The sequence below is a fragment of the Zonotrichia albicollis genome, chromosome 11 (genome assembly GCF_047830755.1).
Source record: "Zonotrichia albicollis isolate bZonAlb1 chromosome 11, bZonAlb1.hap1, whole genome shotgun sequence".
NCBI classification, from domain to species: Eukaryota; Metazoa; Chordata; class Aves; order Passeriformes; family Passerellidae; genus Zonotrichia; species Zonotrichia albicollis.
In genome coordinates this window covers 15,624,208-15,637,267 of record NC_133829.1, presented here as the reverse complement: position 1 = coordinate 15,637,267, position 13,060 = coordinate 15,624,208, and the positions used below count along the sequence as shown (strand labels likewise).

Below are 13,060 nucleotides of genomic sequence, written 5' to 3'. Positions count from 1 at the left end.
GCAATCCAGGACAGATGGGGAGAAGGATCACAAGTGGGGTGGGTGAGGCTGTCTTCAGCCCCACGTTAGAAGGAGAAGGGGTTCACACTGTCACCCTCCCTTCCATTCCCCTTCCTCTAAGCACTGTGTCACTCACACAGACAGGGCAGGGAGGTGAGGGACAACTGTAGGACTGCCTGCCCCAGTGATGCAGGAACACCCTGGGATCACCAGATGCTCCAGGCATAGGGGGGAAGCCCCCTGGCCATCTCCCCAAACATGAACTATTCTGGGCACTCCCATGATGACCACTGGGTGGTGCAAAGTTTCAATGGGTCAAACGGCATTTCCCCACCTCAAATGTTTCCTTCTCCTTTTCAGACCTGGAGAGCAGAGCTGCTGCTCTGCAGGCAGCTGTAACAACAGCTGTGAGGTGAGATGGGGCACAGACAGCCCCAGGAGCAGAGGGCTGCCTTCCCCAGGCAAGGAGATGCTGCTGTATGTTAGGTTACATCCCAACCACAGGTGCACACATGCCCCAGCTGCTGAACAGCTTTTTCTGCTTGCAGAGAAAGCACTTGGGAAGCCAGAGAAGCTGCCAGCACTGTGCAGGCAGTGTAAAGGTGAAAGCCCTTTAAATATCAAACCAATGGTGAACAGGGACTCTGAAAGAGGCAGTGCAGACATAAACACTGCAAGAGCTGCTGCACACTCCCTCAGGGCAGGAGGGAGAGGGACTCACCCAGCCAAGCAGCCATGGATGCAGCAAAGCAGCTGCAGCCCCCCCTGCAGAGCACAGACCCCTTTCTGTTGTTTTCAACCAACACCAACAGCACTTTGGGCTCTGTCCCACTCTCAGCCCATTACCCTCCTACCCAGCTCCCTCCTATCCTCCCCCTCACTGCCTGAATGCATCTGAAATGAGGCCCCAGGTTCTCCCATCTCAGAACTGCCCTTATCTCTATCAGCAGCAAAGACTGATAATGCTTGGCTCTGTAACTGCAGCCTTCAGCTAAATTATCCTCAGCATGGACAAAAGTTTTAGAAAGGATTTGGCAGCTCAGTTAGCAGCTATCACAGAGTCCAGGCAGATGAAGTCCTCAGACTTGACAAACCCAGAAAAAGCTTTCAAGAGGCACATCACTGGCCCCAGGGAGATCCCTGCAGAACCAGAGCTCCTCATCCAGGAAATGGTGGGCTCTGGTGCTTTTCATACACTGTGGCCAGCTTACTCCTTTTTAACCATGAGTGAAACAATATACTCTTTCCTAGTTATGTTCTTGGGAACCACCTCTGTATGTTTAGCATTTCCAGATCTAATTTAATCCATAGCAAACTTCAGAATGAAAAAATTCCCCCAAAGTCCTAAAATTCTGAAAAAACTGACCTCCTAAAACTGCATTTTCCAATTGGCAAATCCTATTTTTGCCTAACTCTCGACAGCACCACCTACATAATAGATAGAACTGCTCCCAGTTTAACTTGTCAAGGAATTACAGGGTTTTCTGCTTTTATTTTTTGGCAAGATTTTAAAACTAAAAGACTAGAGAAAAGGAAATATCAAAAATGTCTTGCAGGCAAATATGAATATGATAATGTCCCATGATAATTGAACAAATCCCAATGATAATTGAACAAAATAAACTTCAACATTTCTACTTTTTAGGGGTTTTACCATAATGCTTTCCATTAAAAAAAAAAAAAAGTGGACATTCAAAATGTATTTTACACTAAATTTTTTAATGGTATTGTGCAACCAGTCTTTGCTTCCCTACAAGCGAGGAAAAAAATCTCTGTTTGGTTTCTCTCCATTCCCTACCATTACAAAACTCTTTAATCCTAAACCAATCTTGCCTTCCATCGGAACATGTAGAAATTCCAACACCACCACTCACCACCTGCACTCAGATGAGTTTACTGGGAACTCTTTCTGCACCCCTGCAGCCACAGCAAACTGGGAACTGGGAGCATCAATACCCTAGACCAAAGGAGGGAAAATGTTCTTTTCTTCGTCACCTGAACTGATTAAGATTTGATCTTAACAAATCTTAGCAAAACCCCTCTAATAGCAGCATGTTTGTTAAAGAACAAAGGCTTCACAGGTTGTTGCTGCAGATCTTCCTGGTAGATCAGCTTCCCCCTGCCCATACAAATTCTTCTTCTGTGTAGTTCTGCAATGCAGTCATGGTGACATGTTCTCATCACATCACCCTCCCCAGTCCTAAAAAAAATTCTACCACAATTCTAGCTGATTTCACCAGGAGATACAGCATGGGATGTTAGAAACAAAATATCTGTGCCATAAAAACACCACTGAAAGTGTCAGTAACTAGGCAAATTAAGCTAAAATATCTATATCTCTTGATGCTATGGCTCTTCACTTCCTCTGCAGATCAGTGTTTCCAAATTATTCAGATTAAACATCAACTTTTGGAGAACACCAATTATGGTCTGATCTTTGAAGCTTTAACTCATTTCTAGTTGGGATTAAAAAGAACAAACAGAATTCTCAGTTATAATGCTGCTTATAGTAAGGAGACAGAAAGGGAAACCATTTAGCCTCAATGCCCTGGAAATGCAAAACCAAAAGTACCCACAAAGGGTTAAGCTAAAAGACCAAGCAGCTGAGTTCTCTGAAAAAAAAAAAAAAAAAGAAATAAAATCAAATGGACAGTAAAGCCTATTTCCTCCATGCTAACAGAATTACAGAAATTATCATAAGAGCATGTGTCTGGGGACAAAGTGAATGATGCTCTGAGAGATAGGGCTAACAGGATAAACAAGCTCAGTGCCAAGAACTGAACCCAGTCTGGTTCCTCTTAACACAGCACTAAACAGGGTCACTGCTTATCCTTCCCTAAGGGCACACAGTGAAGCACCTACAGCTGCAGCTCTTGTCCCACAGAGCTTCCCAACAGTTCTAAAGATGGGGGCAGAATCCCATATTGTTGTCTCCCCTTTCTTCCTTTCACACAGATGCATGCAACAGCCACTGCATGAGCCTTGCATCACCCAGCCATTTCAGATAGGGAGGGCAGTGCAAAAGGTGACCTGTAAGTTAACAAGGAAGATGATGGGCACCTGGGAAATGTCTCACTTTGCAAATCATGATTTTATGGAACTTCAAACAGCTCCTCCTTCTTTCTAGTGCCCTTTCCCATGAACAATAAGGTCTTGTGGGATAAAGTTGGGATTCTGTGTTCGTATTCCTCTTCTCAAATTTCACCTTTCTAATCTACAAAAGAGGAATGGTCCAAAGATAGTTATTCTCAAGTTTGATTTCTGTTCAAAGCCCCCAGATTCTTGCCAGATCCCAGCTGCTGTTTACCACTCTGGGCTCAGATCTCACCAATTGTACATGCCTTTAATTACTCTTGGGAATAGCACATCCTTTCCACATGGTCAGGCACCCAGCACATCCTCTTGCAAGATGAGGCACAAGCAGGAAAAAAACATCAACAGCCTAATTGGAAGTCAGGTCCCATGATCTCAGTTCACTGCTAAATCAGGCATCCCTAATGTCGATATTCATTTCAGAACAATTCAATTACAAGATTTGTATTAATTAAACTTCCCCTAGCAGATTGGCATGATCTTGTGATAGATAAAGATCCTGTATAGCAGCTGGCTGAAAAACTCTCCAGTGTTGTCAGATTACCAAGCTCATTTATGCACCATTTTAAGGACTCTCGCCCACTATCTGTGCCAGAAGACTGCTCTTTGCCTACAATAACATCTGTTTTTCCTGCACTTTATTTGCTGTTCCCAAAGCTCTGACAGCCTGGGCAGCTTGAAAGGGGGCAGCACAGCAAAGCTAATGGGAGCTCAGTGCGCAGAGCTGTGCTCAGGGTCCTGCTGGCTGCTCGCAGGCATTTCATGCATCGGGGGAGCCGAGCCCTCCCTGCTGCCGGTGCTCCTCCAGCCCTGGCAGTGCAGCTCATCCTCAACAGCCTCTGTCCACAGGCAGTCATTCACTACACCATGGAGAGCCTGAACACTCTCCTTCTAACTGCTGCTGTTTGCTTTCTCTGGCAAGGTGAGTGATCCTTCATCTGTTATTCTTTGATGATGAAGGGAGGGTTGAAAAGGGGAGCAGGAGATGGTTTTGGTGCAAATTATTTTTAACAAGTGCAGAAGCGCTCTCCAACATAAGGGGCAAATGTACAGAATTGTGGTACAGCTCTTTCAACAACATAGCTTGTTGTTCAGTGGGGGGGGAGGGTGTTTAAGTTTATCCTTGCAAAGTAGTTAAGTAGTCCTGATTAAAAATGCCAGACAGGACACATAAAGCCATTTTAACATGAAGGAAAAGCACCTCAGACATACAGGTGTAGTTTCACATATTGCAGAGAAGACAAGAAAGTGACAACATTAAAGAGCTTCATGTGCTGCAAACAGCACATCTCTCTGCAGATATGGAAAGCACAAAATAGTTAAACAAAAAACCCCACATGAATGCACTGTTTCTTCTCTAGAAACAGCAGATGCTAGATTTAATTAGAGTGCTGGTACCATGTAAAAAGGCTGGCAGTTTGGGATTGACCGTAACAGTTGTTAAGATCTAGATTTAAAATTATTTACCTAAAAAACTGGGTAATTTATTCCAGGTATTTATTCCAGGAAATCTCAATCTAAGAGACAGAAGATATCAAGAAGTAACATGGGCAAGACTGGCAGTTAAAAAGTGTTCATTTTTTAGTTAGCAAGTTGGCTTGAATGATTTCACTAATCTGAAAACAAAATTGTATTCCAAGTGAACAAGGGAAAGCACAAGGTGTTAAAATCAACCAAACAAAACCAAAAGCAAACAAAAGACCTTTTAGCTGAATAGTTTAACATGAGGGGAATCCTTGTCTTAGGCAGAGGTGAGGTCTCAGATTCAAAAGTAACACCTGCTTTGTGTAGTCTGTCACCTGCAGATAATTCTGCCTCCTCTCTTTCTCTGCTAAAAAACAACGGGCAGAAAATAAATGTGTCCTTGCAAATATTCATATTTCATATATATCCATATTTCTGTTTCAAAGGAACTGTAGAATATGTTCGACAGACTTCAGTTCGTGCCTTTGTCAAATTTGCATAATGACATTAATGACAAAACACTTTTTCTGGTGTTTCAGTTGGAATTCATGAGCATGTATTATCCAGAAGAGAGTTTAAGAGATAGCCCTCTAAAAATAAAAGGCCACTGGCTTCTAATAGTGTCAGGATGGTTATTGCCTAGATTGATAGTAAAATTGCAATGTAAACTACAGGTTCTCACACCTCATCCTGAAACAGGTCAAGTACCTTTTTGTTTAAGAATTTCAGTTTGCAGCTTTTTTGTTGGCCACAGGGTAGGATGAACTGAATTTATGAGTGGCAAAAGGACAATAGGAATCTACTATAAATAAAAACTACTTAGAATAATAAAGGGGTAAATAGCAGATTTCTTTGAGTGTGCTGACAAGTCTTTGAATGTAAGTTAATCAAATTTTAATCCTTTCAAAAATATATTTCAAGAAGCAGGCTGTTATCCTCATTGTACACACGCAATCATGACTCAGACTAGAAAGCAAACTTCTAATTTCCTACTGCAATGCTCCTTACCCCTTACCAGAGGCCTGGTCTGTTGGGCTACACTTTCCTCACATCCCTGTGGCTTTGCCAGGTCGGGGGGACTGGGACTGTGAGGGGAAGGGGCTTTTGCATCCCCAGTTCCTCAGGTATTACCCAAAAGTGTTTCTTTAACTCATTTGCAGACGTGTGTTAGAAAACCTGTGCCATAGCATTACCTTTCACTGCTCTCCTCCTCGCAGTCCAAGCGAATGCCCTCATGGCACAGTGCTGCCCACTCAGGAGGGGCTGAGGCTCTGCTGAGCACCCAGGGCAGAACCGGGACAGCCCTGCCCCGCTCGGGGCTGGGAGCACCCAGGGCAGAGCCGGGACAGCCCTGCCCCGCTCGGGGCTGGGAGCAGCCAGGGCAGAGCCGGGACAGCCCTGCCCCGCTCGGGGCTGGGAGCAGCCAGGGCAGAACCGGGACAGCCCTGCCCCGCTCGGGGCTGGGAGCAGCCAGGGCAGAACCGGGACAGTCCTGCTCCGGTCGGGGCTGGGAGCAGCCAGGGCAGAACCGGGACTGCCCTGCCCCGCACGAGCTCACCCCGTGCCCTCCGCAGGCTGCGGCGGCACCGAGGCCGAGCACCGGCTCTACGCGGCCCTCTTCGAGAGCTACAACCAGTTCGTGCGCCCCGTCAAGAACGTCTCGGACCCCGTCATTATCCAGTTCGAGGTGTCCATGTCGCAGCTGGTGAAGGTGGTGAGTACCGCCCCGCCGGGCATCGCGGCAGGGCCGGCGCTTCTCCCGACACACTTCTCTTTTCCAGGACGAAGTCAACCAGATAATGGAAACCAACTTGTGGCTGAAGCACGTAAGTAGCGCTCAGTGACAGCCCAGAGGGCACCAGCTCACCGCCCCTCCGCCGCGGGAGTGTTCCCCGCTCCGCCGGGCCCACCCGGGGCCACAGGAGCCGCCCGCCCAGTGAGGCCTCTGCGGGCTCCGGGAGCACCGGGCCTGAGGGGTCGGCGCCAGGCTCGGCTCCCTCAGGGCACAGACGCATCCCGGGACAGCAGCCCTGCACAGGAGGCCGGGAGAACATCCTTAGGGAGGATCCCTGGACAGGAGGCCGGGAGAGCATCCTTAGGCAGGATCTCTGCACAACAGCCCTCACAGGATGCCGGCAGAGCAGACCCGGCTCCCCCGCTCCGCGCCGCTGGCGCCGCCCGAGCCCTTCCCCGGGGCACTGCTGCCCCCCAGCGGCCGCCGCCCCGCCGGGCAGGCGGGGATAGAACGGGAGCCGAGCAGCGGGGACGGAGAGGGAAGGGACGGGACGGGACGGGACGGGAGGAGAGCAAGGCTGGTACACTTGCTGCAGTCGCTAAATACGAGATTTTTGCTCTAGAGATTCCAAATTGCTGCCTTGGCAGACAACAACGCAAAGGAAGCACCTCGGCTCGGAGGTCGCGCACAGCGCCACTTGGTGCTGGTTAGCTCCCGTAAAGTGACAACAAACGAAAAATGTGTACTTCATGTTAAAAAGGCTTTTTAAAAATGCAGTTACTCACTGTTGCAGTCAGCTTAGCAACCAACTTAGTTCCCACCTTTAGCTTGATACTCAAGTTCGTTACAATGGGGTTTAACAAGCACTAGTGACAAAGGCTGTTACCTGAGCCATTCCTGCTGGAGCTCTCTCTGACCCTCAACTGATGCTCACAACTTGTGCCACCGGCCTCCGGGAACTTGTTTTCACTGTCCCATAGATACCTGGTTTTCTGAGATCAAAGTTATTATTACAATCCTACACTCTCTGAAAAGAGAGTGTGTCATTTCTTCTTTCGGTTTGTTCCAGCTACTGAGTAGGCATTCCTGGGACAGACACATATATTTAAGTCATAAATGTATATAACATCTAGATATCTAAGCCCCCCTACAATCTGCATATGAACAAACACCACACATATGGTGTTTGTTAAAGAAACATCTAAACACTGTAGTATCCAAAATAAATCAACCCAAGAAGTGATATGACAGCACGTGGTTCAGAATCTAGTCCAATGAATTTCAGTTTCTTTACAAACCTAACATGGACTCATTTCTACCATAATTAGATCTGGAATGATTACAAGCTTCGGTGGAATCCAGCAGACTATGGAGGTGCTGAATTCATCAGAGTTCCATCTGGCCAGATCTGGAGGCCAGATATTGTTTTATATAACAAGTAAGGCTCTTGTGTATTTAATTCAGAGAGAGAGGGGTGATGTTACCAGCTCTAAATCAGCAGCAAGTTCACAGAATGCACTGAAAAGCTGCTTTTCAACACACATGTGTCCTGCATCTCCCCATTGCTGTTCTCACTTCATGCCAGCTCTAACCTGGAGCTGCAAGAGAGCAAGCAAAGAGTACTTGGCTTTTTGCCTTCACAAGCCCCTGCGAGTCACAACTTTAACTGAAAGGAATGCAAATTCTAGCTTTTTAGCAGTCAAATTCACAATTTGACACCTTTGACAAATAAAAGCCACAGATAAAGTTTACTTTAGATGTCAATTTCTGAGACTGTAAAGAGACAAACCATAACTAAATGGATCCGTAAGAATGCAATTCTCATAGAAATAGACTCAGCTACACAGATCCAGAACTCAGTTCTATGGATAAACAGTGATGCCACTCCTTTCCTAATTGGGGCCTTAAAACTTCAAATTACCCTTTAATTTTACTTTTTCATACACTCAACTGGATCATATAAGTTAGCAAAGTGGGACTTAAAATAACCTCTTACCAAATACACTCCTTATGCAAAGATACACCCCAACCCTAATTCCTCCTTCCCTAGTTACTACCTGCACTGTCCATGGAAGAGGTGGAAATACCAGCAATATTCTTATCACCCCTTGAGTTCTGATGTGCTTGATCAATCTAGAATAGAATAGAATGAAATAATTCAGTTGGAAGGACTCTACAAGACTCATCTAGTCAGACTGTTATTTGCCATTTTAAATATTGATTGCACCACACCATGCTATTAATAAGGGAGAGTATTTGCTTTCAACTCCTCCTGGTGAGTTTATAGAGCTGTTTGTTGCAGTTTAACCACATGAATTTATGATGGTCACTGAGTCAGTCCTGCTAAGCAATTCAGCTCCAAGTAAATAAGTAAAGGCTGACTTCCCCCAAAAAGATTAAAGAGTTTTATGATATGATCTGAATGTATGAAACTACCTGGAGTAGATAATTCTAATTTTTGCTATTTCTACTTGCTTTACAGTGCAGTTGGGGATTTCCAGGTTGATGACAAGACAAAGGCCCTTTTAAAATACACGGGTGATGTGACCTGGATACCTCCAGCTATATTTAAAAGTTCATGTAAAATAGATGTAACCTACTTCCCATTTGACTATCAGAACTGCACCATGAAGTTTGGTTCCTGGTCTTACGACAAAGCCAAAATTGACTTAGTTCTAATTGGCTCGACAATGAACCTGAAAGATTACTGGGAGAGTGGAGAATGGGCTATAATTAAAGCTCCTGGGTATAAACATGACATCAAGTACAACTGCTGCGAAGAGATATATACAGACATCACATATTCTCTTTACATCAGGCGTTTACCTTTATTTTACACTATCAATATGATTATTCCCTGTCTGCTGATTTCTTTTCTGACTGTATTAGTTTTCTATTTGCCCTCAGACTGTGGTGAGAAGGTGACACTCTGCATATCAGTGCTTCTCTCTTTAACAGTGTTCCTTCTTGTTATCACAGAAACCATACCTTCTACTTCCCTGGTAATTCCCCTTATTGGGGAATACCTCCTTTTCACCATGATATTTGTAACTCTCTCGATTGTCATCACAGTATTTGTACTGAATGTGCACTACAGAACACCCAAGACACACACAATGCCCGTGTGGGTGAGAACCATTTTCTTGAACTTACTTCCCCGGATCATGTTCATGACAAGGCCTGCCAATGATGAAGAGAATAATCAGAAGCCAAAACCATTATTCACTTCTGAGTTTTCAAACTTAAATTGCATCAACGGCTCTGAAAGCAAATGCTGCAAAGATGGCTTTGCTTGTCAAGACATGGCCTGCAGCTGCTGTCAGTATCAGCGCACCAAGTTCTCTGATTTCAGTGGCAATCTCACTAGAAGTTCCAGCTCTGAGTCTGTAGATCCTATGCTTTCATTTTCAGTTCTGTCACCAGAAATGAGAGATGCTATTGAAAGTGTGAAATACATTGCAGAAAATATGAAAATGCAGAATGAAGCAAAAGAGGTAAGAACATATTTTACTGTTACTCAAACTGCAGATACCTTTTGCCATTAGAGTGTTTGGTAAGAAAAAGATCTCAAGAAAACAGACAAAAAAGATCAAAGAAACCTTTATATTTTTGCAAGTAAATGACACAAGCTGTATTACAAGTATGTGCAATTTTGAACTTATATAATTGAGAAGCAGTTCTGCTGCACAGTGATCTCTTTATTGACAATATATATACTGAGTGAGGCACATTAAAGGGAACACACAAAAGCACCCATCCTATGAGAGTTGAAGTTAGGATTTTCCAATTTATAATCTTAATAGTGGAATTTACTGACCCCATCGCCTTTAGAAAGTTACATTCTCCCTCCCACAGCTTACCATCACCAACAGAAATTTAGAGTGAATGTCCCTCACAGTGATGATGGTGCTCACTCTGTTGCTGCTGCAGAGTAAAGTGCTGTAGCTAAATGAGGCAACTGCTGCAAGACAGGGACTGGCATCTTTCATAAAGCTGCATCTTAATACAATAAAGGAGAAAAAAAAAATGAAAAGGTTTTTTTCTACCACATTCCTCAAACATTCTATGAGCAGTAGTCACACCATCACAGTTTTTATATCCCCAAACTACAGCACTTCATTCTAACTTCACTTTGTTTATACTTAAATTAGAACTCTAGGTTTAGATTTAGTTGGTACAGAAAATAAAGGGTTGCTTTGGGTTTTTAAGTTTTCCTTAACAAATAAGTTCTAAGCTAAAAAGAACAAATTTCAAAACCAACAAATTCATTTCTTATCATTCTTGAAGAAAAACAAAACAAATTGAATTGTAATCTCAATAAAAACTAAAAATTATCACCGATTACTATTAATATATAACAAATATAACACTTCATTGTCACTCTTGCTATAAAATTCACTGCAAGAAAAGAAAATTAGAAAAATCTGGGTTTTTTTGAAATGTGGTTCCCTCTTTACATGAAAGGTACAGAGATGCATTTTACATCATGCATGAAAATGGTCAAATTTCAGTACAACATAACAAAGTACCAAATAATTATATACCAAATAATCTTTGTTTTTTACATACTACCCAAAGGCCAGTAGGAACAGTCTGCCTCAGGAACATTTTCTGGACAAACCTGTTCATCTAAGAAAGTAAAGCTTTACGCTTTCATTTTTGGAATAGAGAAGTTGTGTCTCCTCAAGTCCAGTGTCTTGGTGAAAACCTTTTGGATTTGAAGCAGCAGCTTTTGGCTTTGCTCCAAAGAGCATATTCAAATAAAGCTTCTTCAAGATGAATTCATTTGTCAGTGAAAGCACGTGTAAAACATGTATTCATAAGCATATCTACATTCAGAAAAAACTGTGCTTCTTATATGAAATGGTATTACTGCTAATGCAACTTATTCACCTAAGAAACATGCCAACTTGCTATTCTTTTTTTTTCTTTTCAGATTCAGGATGATTGGAAATATGTTGCCATGGTAATTGATCGTATTTTTCTATGGGTTTTCATCCTGGTATGTATTCTAGGAACAGCAGGATTGTTTTTACAACCTCTGATGGCTGGAGATGAAATGTAAAAATTAACTAAAACATTGTGAAATCAAATGAAACGGCCAATCAACTCTGCATCCCTCTCCCAGCACCTCCTGTCTCTTCCATGTAGTAGAACAAGAATCTCTCTTGTCTTCAGCTTCATTTGACCAAGACAGCTTTGTTCAAAATGCAGAAAAAGGAATTTGGAACCTTTATGACAGCTGATCTCAAAGTAACACAAGCTATATTTTACAGCTACTTCCTGCAATAACTGGAGAAGATGGAGGCAGTATGTTAAACTTTATGGGAGTGATTTAAGAAGGGGTTAATAAAGAAATGGAAAATTATATGAGTATTTGGAAAGTCACGATGAGTTGAATGCTTTGGGCTTTTAGGTTTGTTTTGTAGTCTGGTCCCTCCCAAGCTTCCTCAGAGCATGCCAGGATCTTCTGGAAGGAGCTCACAGGGAGCTCCAGGAATACCCTCACAAGGACAGAAGGGTGGGAAGCACAAGCAGCAAACAGCTGGAGTGCAGGCATTGGCACCTGCTGTACAAACTGACCCACACAGTGCAAGAAAGGACTGAGGAGGGCTTTAGTACAAAAGGAGAACAAACAGGTAAATAATAGATGGTGGTAATAAAGCAGCCATAAAGTAAACTCTGTGTATCCCCAGATTGCAATGTATGTGAAGGCTGTCAGGAAAAAAAAAAACCTGCTCAAACCTGATGATGTTCAGAATTGTGTACAAGTAAAACACACAATAAGACAGTCTGCAAGTGATGGAAAGGATCAAAACTCAGACAGGATAGTTTGGATACAGAGGCATCCTGCTGTAGTGAAGTGTTTGATGCCAAGGTAAGGCAGGTAGACAAAAATAGTCCTGTAAAGTGTGCTAAAATTGTGGCTTAGGCATATATATCTTCTCTCTTTTTTTTTTAATCAGTAACTGCAGAATATTTAAGAGCATGAATAAAGAATACAACAAAACACTGTCATCAGATCATATTTTGTAAAAATATGAAGTGTTCTCTCTGTACCAAACCAAAAACTTTGTGAAAATATAGTGTATCAAATGATGTAACATTTATGAAAATAAAGAGAATCAAACTGTTGAAAATTGTGCCTTTTTTTTTCATTTATTGTGAGCGAGTGACAGATCTATATAAGGCAGTATTACCTACAGTTCAGTACATTCAGCAGTAAGTTACAGAAGTAAAAGTCCATGCTTCTGAGTATATTAACATTCTTTTGTTTCAGACACACCTGATAAGCAGAAGACCCCAAGGATTCCAGTGTCAGCTGTGTTACCTGAATCTAAAATGATCAGACTAGAAGTCCCTAAAAGAAATTCATGCATTTGCAAAAACTGTGAGCTACTATAATAAAGGGAGTGACTCCAGTGGACAATGTGCTTGCTGCCCATCGTGATGTAACTGGGCAGCCCAGAGACATCATTTAACAAGGGGAAAGAGATGAAATGGAGAGTTAAAAAAATAAGATATATATCTAATCTACAGTTGTACTCACTTTGCTTTCTCTACAGGTAAGAGTAAATTTCAGTAGTTCAAACCTATGGAAGACTTTAAAAAGAAATGTTGTATTTGAAGAGGAAACAAGCTATCTGAAGTATTTCTGCAACTTGCACACAGAGAAAGTCATTGATGCATTGTTTGATCTCAGTAATACTGAGAAATGAAAGCTCTTATATTAATGAATTAAAACAGATAATCTTTGCAAATTCACCT

General features: G+C 42.9%; 1 protein-coding gene across 1 annotated transcript; it reads left to right on the top strand.

Moving 5' to 3' along the window:
• The first annotated feature begins 3,431 nt into the window (after positions 1-3,431).
• On the top strand, positions 3,432-12,889 carry CHRNA3 (cholinergic receptor nicotinic alpha 3 subunit). The gene is made up of 6 exons (XM_074549511.1): positions 3,432-4,015; positions 6,132-6,271; positions 6,339-6,383; positions 7,621-7,730; positions 8,775-9,786; positions 11,229-12,889. Exons 1-6 carry the CDS (start codon positions 3,856-3,858, stop codon positions 11,355-11,357), a joined length of 1,596 nt encoding a protein of 531 aa, XP_074405612.1. The 5' UTR covers positions 3,432-3,855; the 3' UTR covers positions 11,358-12,889.
• The last annotated feature ends 171 nt before the right edge of the window (positions 12,890-13,060 follow it).